The sequence below is a fragment of the Pelobates fuscus genome, chromosome 3 (genome assembly GCF_036172605.1).
Source record: "Pelobates fuscus isolate aPelFus1 chromosome 3, aPelFus1.pri, whole genome shotgun sequence".
NCBI lineage: Eukaryota > Metazoa > Chordata > Amphibia > Anura > Pelobatidae > Pelobates > Pelobates fuscus.
The window spans coordinates 156,746,422-156,768,255 of record NC_086319.1 but is presented as its reverse complement, the minus strand read 5'-3'; the positions used below and the strand labels follow the sequence as shown (position 1 = coordinate 156,768,255).

Below are 21,834 nucleotides of genomic sequence, written 5' to 3'. Positions count from 1 at the left end.
GTTATTTTGGTCATAGTTTCGATTAGACTCAGCTCCTGCAGAGCCCAGCCATGGCAGTCTCTGTAAGCCATAGCTGGACTGCCAGTTTTTATGTTTGTTTCGGCCCAGGTAATAAACCTCTGCCATTTTGTCCCTGCATTCCACTGCTGAACCTTCCCAGCAGGCACTGCGCCCGCTCCGTGACTTACGTTGCCTCTTCGCGTGCTGACGTCACGTGCCGGTGTGTTTTGCGCGTTGATTGGTTGATTGCGGAAGAGTGGGCGGGGCCTGTTGGCTGCTGTGTGGGAAGTAGCTAGGTATAGTCTCCTGTCAGAGTCCCGGGCCCAGCAGCACCGAACCGGTTCCCCCCCAGTAACTCCAACTCGCCAGCCGGACCGCCTTTCAGCATGGGGGACAAAGAGTTCATGTGGGCTCTGAAAAACGGAGACATGGACGCCGTGAAGGAGCTAATCACAGCGGTGAGGGCCTGTGTAGGCGTGGGGGGTGGATAGCATAATGTGTGTTGTATGTATCTGTAATATGACATGCTGCATATAGGGAGCTACCTGGGGGCTGCTGGTACTCAGTGCTCGTAACATATTGATTTACCCCCCACCCTGCTATTTATGGGGTCAGTAGGAATACACCCAGCATTAGTTTGTACAGGTACGAGTGAGGATTCTTAATCATTCTAATTGAATTTCAGGACAAAATACCAGAACTGTAAATATTCTACAACCACGAACTCTGCAATTTCGTCCTTAAAGGGACAGTTTAGGCACCTTCATGCACCATAACAACCTAATCTAAATAAAGCTGTTATGGTACCAATGGGCCCACAGGCGCACCCTTGCCTTAACTAATGCTCAAGGCCAATCAGTGACTCCCCATTCACAATGCTGGCTTGAAAAAAAAGCGTAACTTTTCCAAGCCAGTTTTGTGAATGGAGAGTCACTTATTCGCAGAGAACATCAGCTGACCACTCTAAGCCAATAAGCAGCGTCCCTGCCTGACGTAACTCACCGTTTCCTGAAACTGAAATCTCCGAAACCAGATGCCACTTGAGGGCAGTGGAGATAAGTGCTGGAGGCAACTCTGGTGCACTCTTGCCTCGAGGTTAAACCGTTCTTGAGTGCCCGGAGTCCATGAAGTTGTTATGGTTCCATGAGTGTTCCTTTAAAGGGAAACTATAGTGCTAGAAAACCAAAGTTGTGTTCCTGGAACTATACCTTCCCTCACCCCTTCTGTCACTTACCTCCTGTCCAGAGCCGATGTCCCTTGGCAATGGCTCGGGTCCGGCTTCACTTCTTCTATGTTGACAGCAATGGCCGTATTTGAATTAGGATTTCCTGACAGGAAAGTATTGTACAATGCTTTTCTATGGGTTTTTGGGTGAAACTGGACATCCCTGCTCATAGCTTGAGGAAGTCCAGCATTAGAGTTCCAAAAGTCACCTAACAACCCGAATGTCCCTCTAGTACAGAGGTGTCCAACCCGCAGTCTGGGTGGAGTTAGACACGACTGGCTGACCCAGGCAGACCGTTATAAAAATTAAAAAACAGCCATTTAAATAATTTCCCCCTCAGATTGTGACAACCTGTCAGTCTGAGGGGATTAATAAATGGGGTGCTGGCGGCTGGAAGGAGCACTTTTGGGCTCCCTTAACAATTTTCGGCAATTCCTTGTCCACCCTTGCATGCAAGCTCCACCTGCTGCCCATACATCACACCCCCATATGCAAGCTCCGCCCGCACTCCAGCAGGAAGAGATCAAGAAATTGCTCCCACAGTCAGTAACTTTGTGTGTATGTGCTTGTATGTTTGTGTGTCAGCTTGTCTGTAGTGAGCATGTGTGTCAGTGAGCTGGTCTATTCTGAGCTTGTATGTAGTGTGTATGTATATTTTTATATACGGTATATATATATACACACTACATGACACAGTAATGCATGTCATTGTTGTGTATGATTTGTCTGTGATTGTGTGTGTGTGTGGTGGAAGGTCTGTGTGTATCTGTGATTGTGTTTGTGTATATCTCTGATTGTGTGTATGTCTTATGTGATTGTGCGGATAGGTCTGTGACTGTGTGGGTCTGATTGTGTGTGAATGCCTGTGATTGTGTGTGTGTGGATCTTTGTGTGTGTGTGTGTGTATATTTGTTATTGTGCGCATGGGTCTGTGAGTGTGTGTGTGTATAGCTTTGTGAGTGTGTGTACATCTGTGGTCATGTGTCCATATACATGTGTATGTATTTAATAGATTGTTCCCTAATTTGGCATCCTTAAATATGGCAATCCCACATAAGGATAACAAATAAGGGAATTATCTACTAAACAAAATTAATAAAATGGGTTTTTAAGTTTTAATATAAAAATTAATTATATTATAGATTTTATGTGTGGCCCAAGACAATTCCTCTGTGTTCAATGCGGCACAGGGAAGCCAAAAGGTTGGACACCCATGCTCTAGGGGCTGTCTGGTAGACACTAAAGGTGGCATTAACCAACCAAGGTAATTATTGCAGTTTCTTAAAAACTGCACTAATTAGCTTTGCAAGGTTAAGGGTGCTGGGACAGAGCACCCAGTCCACTTCAATGAGCTTAAGTGGTCTGGATGCCTATAGTGTCCCTTTAAAATTCACATGTAATTCTTCAAAATTCTTACTGTTGAATAACCCTGTAAGTGTTATTCAACTGGGACTTAAGCAACACTGTAATACATTTGAGGTCTCTGTGTTAATAAACCAGCTTGTAAATACTGAACTTGATATACACAACTAGACTGTGGAAATAAAACTACAAAAACTTTAAATTCTTTTTTTTTATTTCCCTTGATAGAAAGCCAATTAACAAGTGTAACACTTGACCAAAAGGTGGTGACTAACTGCTGTCATGTTATTACAGGTTTATTAAAATATGTGGGGTTAGTGTTTAAGCAAGTGCACTAGCTTGCTTCTAATATCTCATGGTATGAACGATCTAATAAGCATTGGGTTATGATCTCTGTAAAACACATACGGTATATTGCGTTTTACCAATAAAAATGTATCAGTCACCTGTTTTTGAACTGAATTTCTAGCCATAGTGCAAGTTATTAAGGTGTTCTCTATTTGTATGTTTTTGTAAGGTTACGGCTTTTACAAAATTACATTTTGTTGAAAATTATTGTTCCTTATAAATACAGTGACCAGTTGGCATTTGTATTACTCTAACATATCGAAATGCCAACGTTGATGAAGGGTATGTACATAAGCATAGTACAGTGTGTATAGATTTGCGTTGTTTTTTTTTTTAATCCAAACATATTTGCCCACTTGCGAATTCCAGTGCCAAAGAAAATCTAGAAATCTAAACATAAGTGCATTCTAAGTCTTTGTATAATCAGTAATTTGCACAAAGGTGTTTTAATGGTCTTTTTAAAGTCATATTACACTAGTTTTTAAATCACACATCTGCATTATATGGATTTTTTTTTTTTTTTCACCTTCATCAAATAAGTCTAGTCCATAAATTAAGCAAATAAGTTTAGTCCATGGTTTCAGTCAGTCGTTTAGCATTATGTCTTCCTGTGCTTTCTTTTCCTGCTTTATTGGCAGTTTGTAGACACCCTTATTGTCTGCATTTCACAAACACTGTTTAAAAACGAAGACATTGCTTCCTTAGTACTCCTGCTCATTTTGTACTTATGGCAGTAGGGTAGCTCTGACACTTACACAAACTGCATGGAACAAATAAGAATAGTGCAATCACTAATACCCCCTTTGAGGCGGGTCTGCCTCTACACAGAGGGTTTCTATTGACTGTTCTAAAGTAAACCTGGTGGGTGAATCAAAGCAAACTCTAGGCAGCACACAATGTGTATGTATTTTATACTTTTTGAAAGCAAGGGGAGGGGGGAAAGAACACTATGGGAGGAACACTATGGGAGGAACACTATGGGGAGGGGGGGAGGAACACTATGGGGAGGGGGGGAGGAACACTATGGGGAGGGGGGGAGGAACACTATGGGGAGGGGGGGGAGGAACACTATGGGGAGGGGGGGGACACTATGGGGAGGGGGGGGACACTATGGGGAGGGGGGGGACACTATGGGGAAGGGGGGGGAGGAACACTATGGGGAGGGGGTGAGGAACACTATGGGGAGGGGGTGAGGAACACTATGGGGAGGGGGTGAGGAACACTATGGGGAGGGGGTGAGGAACACTATGGGGAGGGGGTGAGGAACACTATGGGGAGGGGGGGAGGAACACTATGGGGAGGGGGGGAGGAACACTATGGGGAGGGGGGGGAGGAACACTATGGGGAGGGGGGGGAGGAACACTATGGGGAGGGGGGGAGGAACACTATGGGGAGGGGGGGAGGAACACTATGGGGAGGGGGGGAGGAACACTATGGGGAGGGGGGGGAGGAACACTATGGGGAGGGGGGGGAGGAACACTATGGGGAGGGGGGGGAGGAACACTATGGGGAGGGGGGGGAGGAACACTATGGGGAGGGGGGGGAGGAACACTATGGGGAGGGGGGGGAGGAACACTATGGGGAGGGGGGGGGAGGAACACTATGGGGAGGGGGGGGAGGAACACTATGGGGAGGGGGGGGGAGGAACACTATGGGGAGGGGGGGGGAGGAACACTATGGGGAGGGGGGGGGGAGGAACACTATGGGGAGGGGGGGGGGGGAACACTATGGGGAGGAACACTATGGGGAGGGGGGGGAGGAACACTATGGGGAGGGGGGGGAGGAACACTATGGGGAGGGGGGGGAGGAACACTATGGGGAGGGGGGGGGAGGAACACTATGGGGAGGGGGGGGGAGGAACACTATGGGGAGGGGGGGGAGGAACACTATGGGGAGGGGGGGGGAGGAACACTATGGGGAGGGGGGGGGAGGAACACTATGGGGAGGGGGGGAGGAACACTATGGGGAGGGGGGGAGGAACACTATGGGGAGGGGGGGGAGGAACACTATGGGGAGGGGGGGGAGGAACACTATGGGGAGGGGGGGAGGAACACTATGGGGAGGGGGGGGGAGGAACACTATGGGGAGGGGGGGGAGGAACACTATGGGGAGGGGGGGGGAGGAACACTATGGGGAGGGGGGGGAGGAACACTATGGGGAGGGGGGGGAGGAACACTATGGGGAGGGGGGGGAGGAACACTATGGGACACGGGGGGGGGGCACTATGGGACACGGGGGGGGCACTATGGGACGTTGGGGGGGGAGGAACACTATGGTACGTTGGGGGGGGGGCACTAAAAAAGGGGGAGGGAAGAGGAACATTAAGGGGGGGGACCACTAAAACAGATGGTAAGTTTTTCATATTAGATTAATAACATTTATTAAGTCTAATATTAATAAAACTATAGGGAAATAACTTTTTTGAAATCATCTGGGGGGAAAGTCATTTTCGGCCAAGGGCACCCTGAGTTTTCGGTTTCGACCAAGAGTTTTCATTTCGGTGCATCCCTAATATGTATTGGAGCTTTTGTGTGCATGCACGTATAGGTGTGCATGTACATATTTTTGTGCATTTGGCTGTACTCGTATGTATATGATTGTATGTACTTGTGTATACTTGTACATATAGACTACTTGTGTATATGTGTCTGTGTATGCGGTATATTGGCCTTCATGCATATTCTGGAACTCTTGGATGTGAATTCATGCATTCTTAAAAAAGTAATTTTTTTTTTTTTTTTTTTTTTTTTTTTTTACTCTCCCCTTCTATTCCTCATTCTCAGGTCCTCTACCAGAGGACTGGGTGTTTGAGGGTCCTGCACAGTATCTTAGCTGTTCCTAGAAGGGCACTCTTCTGGACAGCAATCTCAGATGTCCCACCTGGAATCTGTTGAAGCCACTTCCCTAACTTGGGAGTCACAGCCCTATTGCTCCTATCACAACCATAGCCACTACTGCTTTCACTTTCCACATGCTTTCTAGTTCTTTCAGTGCTTGGAATTTTTTTCCACCTTCTCATGTTCCTACTTCCTGATGTTATAGTCACTGAGTATTGCCAGATCCACCACTACTGCAGTCTTCTGTTCAATGTCTACCACCATGATGTTGGGTTGGTTGGCCAGCACTTGCTTGTCTGTCTGGATCTTGAAGTCCCACAGGTTATTGGCCCTGTCATTCTCAACTACCCCTTGCGGTATCTCCCTTCTGGACTTAGGCAGGTCCATTCCATATTCTGTCTACACCAACTCCAAGGGTGGGGACACTTATCTAACCAATCAGTGCCCTATCCTTAAGAATGCTGGAAACATGGTTTGGACATGCCTGACATATATACACATGTACAGCTGGACAATCTCTTGAGTTTGTAAGAGACTGATAGGGGAAGAAAGGAGTCTGATCTGAGGAGGCTCCAGTGTAAGATTTCTCACTCCTCCTCCTCCTGCTGCTGCTGCACAATAGTGCCCTGTTTCTGTCATTTGTGGATGGTGTGAAATAAGAACGGTGGGTAATAGGTGGGAGGAGGCTGAATAAACTCCCTTAGCTTGGAGATGTGTAATCTGACCCAGTGTATAGCAAGTTTATAAACATTTATTACCTTTTATTAAACTTTATTTTGTTTTGTATATTTGTTTAAAAGTGATTTGTGGTTTAAATAACTATAGCCAAGTGATGCATGTCCATTTAACTGTAAACCTTTAAAGGACCTCTTCACACCCATAAAGCACTTCATCTTGCTTCCTGACATGCTTTATGGGTAAGGCGTGTCCTATAATAATGACCGGTTATAAAAGATCTGATTTGTGTTCAAAATCAGCACTACTTTAAATAATTAATAAAACTCTTTGACAGCTAGGAGGTTTCTTCCTGCTTCCATTAGCTCCCCACAGCCAACAGAACTGACAGGCACACTCTAGTTGAGCGCACCTGCATCCCTCCTGCATACCTCAGACCAGTGTCCAGAACTTAGATCAGTATGCTGCTCACATGTGCGCACACAAGTAGGTGCGCTAGTGTGCATGTTGGAAGCCTTTAATTGGCTATTTCCCCTGTGAAGAGACTGAAAGTCTCTTCTGGAAAAAAAGCATGAGGACTTTCAAAGGCTTTTGCAGACTTCTTTAAGATATACCTCAAATTAATACATGCATGTATTCATTGGGGATTTATTTACTAAACAGTTATTTCAATTTTATCTCTTTTATGGTGAGTGGAGTGTTCTTTTAAGGTAAAAGGGTGCACACAACCTCTTCGCATCTTAACCACTTAATTGTCCAGAGTATGACCTTACAGCAGCTTGATCAGTGTTAGGGGCTTATCTGTGTATATATTTGCTGAAAAGGAATCTAACGTGAGTGTGTCTAAGGAAAAATTCTTCTGGTGCATTCTGCAAAGCACACGCCTCCCTTTTTTCACAAAATCTCATCCCAGTTAGAAGGAACTCTGTGCAGTTTCGCTATTGAGAGATCATTGTGACGTCGTCCTACAGCCCGTCTGTCTTGTTGTCTGTATAGTATTTGAACAATGTGCTAAGGTGGTGGGAGGCATACAACTTTGTCTTATGTATTTTTTCTACGCTTGACAACTTAAATGCGGAGGTAACTTTTGAAAGCCCTCCGCCAACACCATAGATGGCTGGAGGGGGAGCCTTTTCTGTACAGATTCTCACAGGATTCCTTCATTGCCATCCATGTTGTGCTATTGTGCATGAATGAGAGTACAGTGCTGATGTCGGCTTCTGGCAGGAGCTGTAGATGATCAGCTGGAAGATGTTTGGGGCACTAAACTTACCTCCCGAGCTCCCTATGTCAATCGAATACAAGTGGAGCAGTCAACTTCTGGGGTCTTTACAAAATATGCAGACAACAGAAGGTGACAAAGTCACTTTAACTGTGCACAAGTAGGTTCATTTAGACTTTCTTTAATGTTTAGTCTGAATTATCCATTGAGTGGGTGTGATTTGTCTGCAGAACTGGTCAAGTGTATGGTATTCAATTCAGTGTTTTGTTGTTTTTTTTGTTTTTTTTAAGGATAGAGGCCCCTAATGAAACTAACAGGTTAAAGGGGAGAAATATTTCTGCTTTTAAGCACATTTTATATATAGACATGCATATCCAACAGAAGTGGGAAAATAATTGTGTTGAATTTAATTTCCATTTGCAATTTTTATAGTCCTGGTTACAACTACATTTTCAGGCATAAACATTTATCTTCTACACACAGCCTCTGGCCCTTTCCTGGTCATGCATAAGCGCACTGTGTTTGTTTCCAAGAAGTGTGTGGAGCAGGGATGATAACTCTGGCACAGTGCAGTAATTTCGTATGCAATACAGTTCCACATTTCTGTAAATAATTAGTTTATCGAAGGAAGGGAGAGTGACTCTGAATCAAACCATAAATCCATTGTGTTGGTTGCAGCAACCTGCTAACCTTATTGAAATCATCCTTCATTGTGCAAGATTTTATCTTTAATATCGCTACCCCATCTCTAACCCTTATTATTTTTTTATTTATATAGCGCCAGCAGATTCCGTTGTGCTGTGCCTGCCCAATGAGCTTACATGCTAGAGGCAGTGGGGTGCTTAAGTTGTAATCAGTTGGAGCAATAAAAGAGATCTTTCTTGTAGTTTAGTGATGTTGCCAATCTTTCTACTGAAGTAGAATCACAATGTATATTAGTCATATATGTGTAACAACTTAATTAGCAGTCATTTGTTTCAAGAGAATAGGTTTGCTTAAAGGGACACTATAGTGTCAGGAAAACAAATCGGTTTTCCTGAGGGTGCCCCCACTCTCCGAGTCCCCCTCCCGTTAAAACCCCTTCAGTAGCTCACCTAATTCCAACGCCGGGCTCCCTTACCTCTCCTCCCCCGCCGACGTCAGCATCCTGGTCCGACGTCATAGGAGCCGAATGAGCAGGCGCGGCACTGCCGCGCACGCATTCAAAGTGTCCGTAGGAAAGCATTTTTCAATGCTTTCCTACGGATGTTCTGCGTGATTGAGGCACAATATGCCTCAATCATTGCAGATGCGCCTCTAGTGGCTGTCCGGAAGACAGCCGCTAGAGGCTGGCTAAACCCCAAATGTAAACATAGCAGTTTCTCTGAAACTGCTATGTTTACATCAGGAAGGGTTAACCCTAGAGGGACCTGACACCCAGACCACTTAATTGAGCTGAAGTGGTCTGGGTGATTATAGTGTCCCTTTAAGTGATCTCTCCGATAGCTATTTATTTTACTGGTCAGCTAAACCTTTGTTTCAGAGTTACAAATGTCTCAACTGGTAAATATTTTTACTCAATATAATGAAACTGTCAAAAATACAGTGACTTCTGGCTACAATCATTGCAGGTTAAAACTTGATTTTGTGACCTGATTTTTATCTTTTGTGTGAGAACAAATTCAATCTCAGTTTTGTAAAGAATGAAAGGATCTTTTATATTTTGTTTTTTAAATGTAGTTTATATTTAGTACAGTTCCTTTCTCTCTCTGGTAAAATTGGCTGTCCGGGTCTTGAACCTCTCCAGGACCACATGATGTGCTATGTCATCATACAGTGCAGGGCTTTAACACTTTAATCATGTGTTTAAGGTACTAGAATTGTTAGATTTCAGCTAGGATCAAAGAGCCCCAGGTATCATTCAATGACAGAGGGTCCGCTCTGTTAGCTGGGGGCACATTTAGTGTCCCCAGACTGATAGATGAACTGTGTACAGTGCACAAAGTAAGCACTGTACACAGTCCTTTAAGTCCACAGCCTGATTCTTTGTCTTGCCTGCCTTCAGTCTAAGGGAGACAATAAGGGTCTAAAAAGACCCGTGGTCTCTGTAGTCTGTGGCTTTGCCAGTTGCCCAGCTTCTATCACCTGCCAGCAGGAACAGCATGCATATTCTTCTCATGCTGCAATTGCACAGTAGAGGGCACCAACAGTACTTTTTACAGATTGACCAGGGAAATCTTTCTGCTTTTCAGTCAGTTGACAGTGTCACTTTACCAAACTGCATTCCTAATAAGTAAGCAAAGAGGCATGTCAAAGTTAGGGCATGTCTGTTATTTTACCCTACAGTCCCTCAAACTACTGACAAAGGTTGTACATGTGAGGTGTACTTGAGAACAGTAGAAAACATACAAATATGTTGTCTTCACAACGGTGGGAAAATTTTCATGAAAATCTAAATTTTAAATTTAACCATCATGTTTTACAGTTTGATGATAACATAGTTAAATTAAAAGAGTCAATGCTCTTAGTTACATAGCCCAAAGGGTTCTACTTTCTACGTAGCTTTTTTGGATTATGTAAAAGTCCAGAGAAATTGATTTGCACTCTCTATATTTCACCCAGCAACTTTCCAAACACCACAAAACCTGTTTCATCAGTGAAAGGGGCAGGGTTTTTTTTTTGCGTAAAAAAACCAAATATGAACACCGTGGCCAGGGTTTGTGACTAAAGGCACACTATAGGCACCCAGACGCCTTCAGCTCAGTAAAGTGGTAGGGGTGCAGTTTCCCAGCAAAGGTAATTATTGCAGTTTTTTGTAAAGTGCACTAATTACCTTTATGGGTTAACTCCCCTAATAGTGGCTGTCTACCAAACAGTCACTAGAGAAGGACTTCCAAGTCGTTAGGCAACTTCTGGTTGCCTAACTGATGCTGGGCGTCCTCACGTTATGCATGAGGACCAGCGTTACCGCAATTCCCATGGGAAAGCATTGTAAAATGCTTTTCTATGGGGATATTCTAATGCGAGCGCGGCCATTAATACACATTAGGTCTCTTGTTCTAATGTGTGGGTGAGCAGCAATCGGCGCTGGACACAGTTAAATGGCAGAAGGTTTTTTTTTTACCTTGCACTTAAGCTTTAGTGCACTTTGAATACACTGAGTACTGTCTAATTTTGCAAATGGTACGCCATGATTAGTGTCATTGTCATTCCTGGTCTACTATATTGTCTCAAAGGCAACATAGTCAGTCTGGCAAATTTCTTAATTTCTCACACTTTCCCAATTGTTATTTATACAACATTTTTTATACCTAAATATTTGATGTGAAATGAAAACCCTGTCATGAACAAAACAATAAATAATAAGTGTGGGTGCACATAATATGAAAGCGATTAATTATGGTTGTACAGACATATAGTTTAGGGTTTGTTTTGATTTTGTTCTGATCAGAACGTGTACAATTGCCTCTATCCTTTAGGGGTTTAAAAAAAAAAAAAAAAACATGGATGTGAGATAGACTTCATTTAAGTGTATGTATAGAATTGTCCTGAAAATAGTCAGTGGACATGGATGTACACAGCATTTCACAAGGCATGGTGCACAACTATTTGGTGGCTCTTTTTCTCTGTACCACAAAGCTCAAAAGTGAAATAGAATGTTACATTAATTAAAATAATAAAGTGTATATAACGTAATTGGTAGCTGTGATATTTGCCATGGCACTCAAATGGCAAATTAAATTTAATGTAGGAAAATGCCAAGTTATGGACTTCGGCGTGAAGAATGCACAAGCAACTTATACCCTTTAAAGGACCACTATAGTGCCAGGAAAACATACTCCTTTTCCTGGCACTATAGTGCCCTGAGGGTGCCCCCACCCTCAGGGACACCCTCCCGCCGGGCTCTGGGGAGAGGAAAGGGGTTAAAACTTACCTTTCTCCAGCGCCGGGCGGGGAGCTCTTCTCCTCTGATCCTCCTCCTCTCCTCCCATTCGGCTGAATGCGCACGCGCGGCAAGAGCTGCGCACGCGCGGCAAGAGCTGCGCACGCGCGGCAAGAGCTGCGCACGCGCGGCAAGAGCTGCGCACGCGCGGCAAGAGCTGCGCACGCGCGGCAAGAGCTGCGCACGCGCGGCAAGAGCTGCGCACGCGCGGCAAGAGCTGCGCACGCGCGGCAAGAGCTGCGCACGCGCGGCAAGAGCTGCGCACGCGCGGCAAGAGCTGCGCACGCGCGGCAAGAGCTGCGCACGCGCGGCAAGAGCTGCGCACGCGCGGCAAGAGCTGCGCACGCGCGGCAAGAGCTGCGCACGCGCGGCAAGAGCTGCGCACGCGCGGCAAGAGCTGCGCACGCGCGGCAAGAGCTGCGCACGCGCGGCAAGAGCTGCGCACGCGCGGCAAGAGCTGCGCACGCGCGGCAAGAGCTGCGCACGCGCGGCAAGAGCTGCGCACGCGCGGCAAGAGCTGCGCACGCGCGGCAAGAGCTGCGCACGCGCGGCAAGAGCTGCGCACGCGCGGCAAGAGCTGCGCGGCAAGAGCTGCGCGCACGCGCGGCAAGAGCTGCGCGCACGCGCGGCAAGAGCTGCGCGCGCATTCGGCCGGTCTCATAGGAAAGCATTATCAATGCTTTCCTATGGACGCTTGCGTGCTCACTGTGATTTTCACAGTGAGAATCACGCAAGCGCCTCTAGCGGCTGTCAGTGAGACAGCCACTAGAGGATTTGAGGGCTGGATTAACCCTTTTATAAACATAGCAGTTTCTCTGAAACTGCTATGTTTATAAAAAAAAAATGGGTTAACCCTAGCTGGACCTGGCACCCAGACCACTTCATTAAGCTGAAGTGGTCTGGGTGCCTAGAGTGGTCCTTTAATGGAAGCGAATTAGGGATAACAATTGTGACAAACTCCCCTTTTCAAGTGAGTATGTCACGAGTTCTTGGAGGGGACTACTTGCCAGCCTTTTACCCTGTGACTATGGCCGCTGCAACAGAACTGGTTAATATACTTTAAACAGGCTCTGTTTGTGCAGTCGGGGCTATATGATTTGTGTACCGAACATCCGGAAGAACAGAGACTACCCTGGAGCTTGTTAACACCTATTAACAACTTGGAACGTTTCTCACCACAGTATTCTAATTGTTTGTCTGGGTGGCCACGATTTCTATGAACAACCACGAGGTGGCGGCCATCTTGTTCGCATGAACGCAGGCAGTGATGTTCGGGCATGAATCTCATGAAACTGAAATCTGATACAGAAACACCCAAACACCGCTGGACTTTCATCGTTGCCTGCGTTTGTTTCTATTCAGCTTAGAGGGGCACTGTTCAGTGAGATCATTCGTCTGGATGAAGGGAACAAGCTCCATGGTAAGACTATTGACTCCGTTCGGTAGTTTGTTTGTTCGTTTGCAAACTACCAAACTAGACTGACCACAAGCCCTGATTTTCTGGAACTGTTTTGGGCATGAAATCATGCGTGCGGTCGGTCAAAAGAGACTTCCAGGAATTTCCTGAACCCTTGCTCTGATCTTTGGATATGTTGTTCACCCAGATCAGGGCTATCAGGGGATGTAATATTTATGGGGGTTATGTTATGTTTTGGGGTGTTTTTGGTACTTTGTGGAAATTGTGTGTTTTTCTGCCTGTGGATAATTGGGTAATTGTATTGTCTACTTTAATTGTATCACAGAGGGGAGGGATTGTGTATTGTATGTGGAAGTGTCGTTTATTTTTATTGGCTTGTATGTTTTGTGTCCAGTGCCCAACAAGGTACACCTGGGCATCAACCTTGTTGGGAAACTTGCAAAAAAGGCCAAAGTGCTCCATTAAACTGAGATTCCTGCTTACACTCCAAAACTGTGTGTCGTTCAGTTATTGGGGGGAAAGAAGATTTGCTCCAGTGCCTGCTGTTTCAGCTTGCAAGAGATTAAACGGGGAAAGTCCTTGTAAAGACTAGAGCTAATTTCCCATTCGGTTCCAGAACTCCCAGGACGGAGTGTCGTCCAGTGCCTGGGGTTGTCAGAGCCAATTTCCCCTTCGGCTCCAGGAAGGAGGTTGTGGTTCCAGGGCCCCAGTCAAGCTAAGACAACTGAGGGCAAGAAGTGCTGCGGTTTTTCCCCTGTTCCAGCTAGGAAGCGGTCCTTTGGCTGAGGTACTCAGTCGGGGTGCCAGGTGATCCGTTACATCAACAAACGAGAAAGACTTGGGAATTGTTATAGACAACAAACTAGGGATGCACCTAAATGAAAATTCTGGGCTGAAACAGAAAATTCAGGATGCCCTAGGCCGAAAACCGAAAATGACTTTTTTCCCCCAATTGATTTGAAAAGTTTTCTTTCTATAATTTTATTAATATTAGGCTTCTTAATGATTTTAATGAATCTAATATGAAAAACTTCCCTTCTCTTTTAGTACGCCCCCCCCCCCCCCTTAATGTTTCTCTCCGCTCCCTCTTTCCTCCCCAGTCCTACGGTGTTCTCACCCCCCCTCTCCTGTCCCATAGTGTTCTTTTCTCCCCACGTCCCCTGTCCCATAGTGTTCTTTTCTCCCCCTGTCCCATAGTGTTCTTTTCTCCCCCTGTCCCATAGTGTTCTTTTCTCCCCCTGTCCCATAGTGTTCTTTTCTCCCCCCCCTCCCCTGTCCCATAGTGTTCTTCTTTCCCCCCTCCCCTGTCCCATAGTGTTCTTCTTTCCCCCCTCCCCTGTCCCATAGTGTTCTTCTTTCCCCCCTCCCCTGTCCCATAGTGTTCTTCTTTCCCCCCTCCCCTGTCCCATAGTGTTCTTCTTTCCCCCCTCCCCTGTCCCATAGTGTTCTTCTTTCCCCCCTCCCCTGTCCCATAGTGTTCTTTTCTCCCCACGTCCCCTGTCCCATAGTGTTCTTTTCTCCCCCTGTCCCATAGTGTTCTTTTCTCCCCCTGTCCCATAGTGTTCTTTTCTCCCCCTGTCCCATAGTGTTCTTTTCTCCCCCTGTCCCATAGTGTTCTTTTCTCCCCCCCCTCCCCTGTCCCATAGTGTTCTTCTTTCCCCCCTCCCCTGTCCCATAGTGTTCTTCTTTCCCCCCTCCCCTGTCCCATAGTGTTCTTCTTTCCCCCTCCCCTGTCCCATAGTGTTCTTCTTTCCCCCCTCCCCTGTCCCATAGTGTTCTTCTTTCCCCCCTCCCCTGTCCCATAGTGTTCTTCTTTCCCCCCTCCCCTGTCCCATAGTGTTCTTTTCTTCCCCTGTCCCATAGTGTTCTTTTCTTCCCCTGTCCCATAGTGTTCTTTTCTTCCCCTGTCCCATAGTGTTCTTTACCCCCCTCCCCTGCCCTTCCTTCCCCTGCCACTATATACTTTGTCATTCATGTTTTTATTCTTATGTACATTGTTTTTTTCCCCCTCCTAATATGGCCACCACAAAATGACCTTATTCCTTCTCAAGATGGCCACCGCCTTTATTTTATTCCCTATCACCGCTTCCCCTACCAAGATGGCTGCAGCGGCTATTTTTCACACTATTTATTACCATTACCATCATGTTTAACGTATAAACACCTTACACCTTTCCCCCTCCATCCATCTATTACATTAAATAAGGCCATTAAGCTTTCCCCTGATGTCTGCAAACGTGAGAATTTCTTGCTGCCATCATATACACTATGCAGATAACTACAATCCCCATAATGCCGAGCAGCCAATACTAAAAAAGCCGATATTACAGTCAATACACTTTGCTTTTTCAATGTAAATTTATATTTATACTCTCCATTATATGATCTACAATACTGTATATATGATCTGTACATATTTTATAGACTGTCACTGTTTCCCATTGGTTGACAATTTAAAGCTGATATTTTAGCGCCATTTTAAATTACCATATCCCTATTTAAACTCTATGTAGCCAGGTTGTATATTTGTATCCCATTTTGAAAAAGCCATATCGGCGAAAAAATTTTTGGGATGTTTTATATTTACTTTTACTACTGAATAAAGGAACTCTTTTGGACAAATAGACCTGGTTTGTGCCAATTTCCTTTACATTTTATTTACCATTTTAAAATATATTTGCTAGTATATTTCCTTTGCTACTTGGCTTTTTACTACTAATCAAAAGAAATCCGAGGTAGGGATTATACCACCAGAGCTGATACCATCGAGCAGTAACCCTGCCCTACGCTGTTACTCAAAGTAAATCTGAGGTGGGTATCATGCCACCAACGCTATATCAATTCTGCTTTGCACTTGTGAGTATTACTCTTATCACTCTTTTATACTCTTTTATCACAATTGAGAGCATTATTGTTGCCTTTTATCTTCCCTTTGGAGCTTTGGATTACCAGACGGTGCTGACGGATACATCTTCCCACATCCCATAAACTGGGAATTATACCACTGTATGCTCTTCACACCAGAGCTGGCCATAGCTCTTTTAAATGTTCTTTTCCTCTTGTTACATATTGCACTTTTGAACTCTAGACGTACTACACTATTGGTTGGTTTCTGCCTCTTCTCCATTTCATATATACGAATCAACACTTGAGACGTATCCACTCCCATTGAAGAGAATGTCTTATCAAGTTTCCTTGATTATCTACTGTTACTCTAGTGATACCTCCTACCATTTCTAAGACCTACTCCATCTTTTTTTTGTGTTGTATTTGATCCATTGAAGGACTTGAGGGGTTTCCTTCGCTTGGGCTGCTGCCCATTCTGCATATATTGTGTGTTGATTAGCGCTGAATTCCTGAATTTTGTGTGTGTATGTAAAATGTAATGTGCTATATTTGACCCTGTAACTTTCCAAAACAGCATAAAACCTGTACATTGGGAGTACTGTTTTCCTCATGAGACATTGCTGAATACAAATGTGTACCCTATTGCAGTAACAGCTAACCGTATTATGACATTCACAGTTAAAACGCCATGCAGAACTAAAAAAAAAACATTTCTTAATTTAAAAAAATAATTATTATTATTTTATTCATATTAAATTATGTTTAATAAGTAAATATTTTATGTGACATGAAATCCCTGTTTCTCCTGAATAAAATGATATAAGTGTGAGTGCACGTAACATGAAAGATGAATTACGGTTGAACAGATATATAACGCAAATTCAAGATTTTGATCTATTTATTTATTACTGGAATTTATAAAGCGCCAACAGATTCCGCAGTGCTGTACATTTACTAGAGAACGTACAATATACACAGACAAATACAAGAGGTAAAGAGAGCCCTGCCCATAAGCTGATAACTAGCCATTGAAGCTCTTTTATACAAATTGAATTTGTACGACTGCCTCAGTCCTTAAGGGATTAAACAGCAACTAGATGCATACTTGCAAAAACACAATATTCAGTGATATAATTTTTCAACTGTAGGGTAATAGCTTCTTGATCCAAGGATGAATCTGACTGCCATTCGGGGGTCAAGAGGGAATTTTTTCCCTAGTTTGTTGCAAAATTGGAAGTGCTTCAAACAGGGTTTTTTTTTTTTTTGCCTTCACCTCATGCAAAATTATATCTGTAATTCTGTATAATTTTTTTTTCCCCCTGAAAAATAAAAATAGTGTAATGGGAGGTCTATCCTCATTATGTAGCAGACAGCACTGTCTCCACATCAGTGTTTGTTAGTACCCATGCCTCTAGAAAGTTATTTCTGTTGAAATTCTCACTGGTGGGACACTGACAAACACGTGTGGGTGCACGTAATATGTCTGTGTCTGAGACACAGACAAACACACACTCGTGCTCACCGGTGGGACACTGGGACACTGGGACACACTCACACAGACTGGTGGGACACACTCACACAGACTGGTGGGACACACTCACACAGACTGGTGGGACACACACACACACACACACACACACACACACACACACACACACACACACACACACTGGTGGGACACACACACACACACACAGACTGGTGGGACACACACACACACACACACACACACAGACTGGTGGGACACACACACACACACACAGACTGGTGGGACACACACACACACACACACAGACTGGTGGGGCACACACACACAGACTGGTGGGGCACACACACACACACACAGACTGGTGGGGCACACACACACACAGACTGGTGGAGCACACACACACACACACAGACTGGTGGAGCACACACACACACACACACAGACTGGTGGAGCACACACACACACACACACACACACTCTGGTGGAACACACACACACACACACACACTCTGGTGGAACACACACACACTCACTCTGGTGGAACACACACACACACACACACACTGGTGGAACACACACTGGTGGAACACACACACACACACACACACTGGTGGAACACACACACACACACACACTGGTGGAACACACACACATACACACACACACACTGGTGGAACACACACACACTGGTGGAACACACACACACACACACACACACACACACTGGTGGAACACACACACACACACACACACACTGGTGGAACACACACACACACACACTGGTGGAACACACACACACACACACACTGGTGGAACACACGAACACACACACACTGGTGGAACACACACACACACACACTGGTGGAACACACACACACACACACACTGGTGGAACACACACACACACACACACTGGTGGAACACACACACACACACACACACACACTGGTGGAACACACACACACACACACACTGGTGGAACACACACACACACACACACACACTGGTGGAACACACACACACACACTGGTGGAACACACACACACACACACACACTGGTGGAACACACACACACACACACACACACTGGTGGAACACACACACACACACACACACTGGTGGAACACACACACACACACACACACACTGGTGGAACACACACACACACACACACACTGGTGGAACACACACACACACACTGGTGGAACACACACACACACACTGGTGGAACACACACACACACACTGGTGGAACACACACACACTGGTGGAACACACACACACACACTGGTGGAACACACACACACACACTGGTGGAACACACACACACACTGGTGGAACACACACACACACACACACACACACACACACACACACACTGGTGGAACACACACACACACACACACACACTGGTGGAACACACACACACACACACTGGTGGAACACACACACACACACACACACACACTGGTGGAACACACACACACACACACACTGGTGGAACACACACACACACACACACTGGTGGAACACACACACACTGGTGGAACACACACACACACACACACTGGTGGAACACACACACACACACACACACACTGGTGGAACACACACACACACACACACACTGGTGGAACACACACACACACACTGGAACACACACACACACTGGTGGAACACACACACACACTGGTGGAACACACACACACACTGGTGGAACACACACACACACTGGTGGAACACACACACACACTGGTGGAACACACACACACACACACTCTGGTGGAACACACACACACACACACACTGGTGGAACACACACACACACACACACTCTGGTGGAACACACACACACACACTGGTGGAACACACACACACACACACTGGTGGAACACACACACACACACTGGTGGAACACACACACACACACTGGTGGAACACACACACACACACTGGTGGAACACACACACACACACACACACACACACTGGTGGAACACACACACACACACACACACACTGGTGGAACACACACACACACACACACACACTGGTGGAACACACACACACACACACACACACTGGTGGAACACACACACACACACACACACACTGGTGGAACACACACACACACACACACACACACACTGGTGGAACACACACACACACACACACACACACACTGGTGGAACACGCACACACACTCACTGGTGGAACGCACACACACTCACTGGTGGAACGCACACACACACACTCACTGGTGGAACGCACACACACACACTCACTGGTGGAACGCACGCACACACACTCACTGGTGGAACGCACGCACACACACTCACTGGTGGAACGCACGCACACACACTCACTGGTGGAACGCACGCACACACACTCACTGGTGGAACGCACGCACACACACTCACTGGTGGAACGCACGCACACACACTCACTGGTGGAACGCACGCACACACACTCACTGGTGGAACGCACGCACACACACTCACTGGTGGAACGCACGCACACACACTCACTGGTGGAACGCACGCACACACACTCACTGGTGGAACGCACGCACACACACTCACTGGTGGAACGCACGCACACACACTCACTGGTGGAACGCACGCACACACACTCACTGGTGGAACGCACGCACACACACTCACTGGTGGAACGCACGCACACACACTCACTGGTGGAACGCACGCACACACACTCACTGGTGGAACGCACACTCCCTCACTGGTGGGGGGACACTCCCTCACTGGTGGGGGGACACTCCCTCACTGGTGGGGGGACACTCCCTCACTGGTGGGGGGACACTCCCACACTCACTGACTGACTGACCTGGTGGGGGGACACTTACTCACTGGTGGGACGGACACACTCAAGCACATTCTTTAAACAGCAGATCATTTCTGTTTGTTTGCATGGAAATAAATCTGTTCTATTTTTTTCTGATAGGGTGCAGATGTAAACCGCATGCTCGAAGGTGGTCGCAAGCCTCTACACTATGCAGCTGACTGTGGACAGGATGAGATTGTTGAGTTTCTTCTAGCAAAAGGAGCCGATATCAATGTATGTAACTTGTATTTGGTAATTTCATTCAAGTTCTGTTTGCTGAGAGTCAGGGCTCAAAATATAGTAAATATAGTAGCCCAGCTAACTAGAGAAACGGTTTGAAAATGAACTGTGATAATTTATTCTGGATAATAAGTTTGCAATAGTTTTTGTTTGCATAAAATCATGCACAGAATTCACATTAGCCAGGTCTAACTTTTATTCCGGGCCCGACAAAGACGCTGCCAGTGGTTGAGTTACACCTCTGGCGGCAAAAGGTTAATCTCCATATGTACAGACTCTATACACCATGACCATTTCAAATAACTGAAGTCATGGTGCTTGGAGGAACCCTACAAGGAAACAAGGCATAATTTATCCCTGAGAGGTTACCTTCATAACTAGAAAGTACTTCCACTATAGTCACCAAAACAACTCTAGCTTTTTTTTTAGTTGAAGCACTTTTGGTGTATAGATCATGCACCTTCAGTCTTGCTGCTCAATTTTCTGCCGTTTAGGAGAGAAATCACTTTGATTACGCAGCCCTAGGCATGTGACTTACACAACCTTCCTAAACACTTCCTGTAAAGAGTCGTCTAGTGTTTGTTGCAAATTCTGTTTAATTTCAAATTTCTTATCTTCTCTTTTAATACCTTTAAAACCTTGCTAGATCCTGCAGGAGACTCGTGTATGTATTTAAATATCAATTTACAGAGCAGGACAAAAATCGTTTAAACTAAGCTACATTAAAAATAAAACCATTTTGTTTTCACACAGGCAATGTCAGTTATGGGCCAGGGGACGTACAGCTAGGGCTGCATAAATGGAAACAAAAGGGAGTAGCACTGCCCCAGGAAGCACCTCTAGTGGCCACTAGAAGTGTTCATAGGCACAAATGTAAACTTTCTCTGAAAGGGCAGTGTTTATAACAAAAGGCCTGCAATGACTGACTGTAGACACCAGAACAACTACATTATACTGTACTTGCTCTGGTGACCATAGTGTCCCTTTAATCTGGGATGAGGCCAGTTGACGTCTTGCACGATAAACACTACAGTGGGTTGTAGTGGTTATGGTGCCTAGATTGTCCCTTTGAAGCCGTGAAGTACAAATATACCGTGTCTGTTAACAACTTTTATTTTTTTGTCCTATTGGGTGTTAATCTCAGCATTCCCGCTTCATTTTATTTAATAGGCTCCAGATAAACATGGGATTACCCCACTTCTGTCTGCCTGCTATGAGGGCCACCTCAGATGTGTCAAGCTTCTTCTCTCAAAGGTAAGAATATAGAATAAAGGGCTATAATTAACTGATATATTTTATATCTTAGCTAGGCAGCTACTTAACTCAAGTACTGCAAAATACAAGGACACACATTCTTGATCACAGGGACATTTTAAAATGTTAGCGCATAGACATGTCTATTCTTGACCAA

At 45.5% G+C, this 21,834-nt stretch overlaps 1 protein-coding gene across 1 annotated transcript in view; it reads left to right on the top strand.

Moving 5' to 3' along the window:
• Positions 1-248: 248 nt before the first annotated feature.
• The window catches only part of MTPN (myotrophin), a 43,993-nt gene continuing 22,407 nt past the window's right edge, over positions 249-21,834 (top strand). The window contains exons 1-3 of the mRNA XM_063445300.1: positions 249-458; positions 20,304-20,417; positions 21,594-21,677. Of these exons, the coding sequence (XP_063301370.1) occupies positions 387-458; positions 20,304-20,417; positions 21,594-21,677 (270 nt within the window). The 5' untranslated portion in view covers positions 249-386. The remainder of the gene's footprint in view (positions 459-20,303; positions 20,418-21,593; positions 21,678-21,834) is intronic.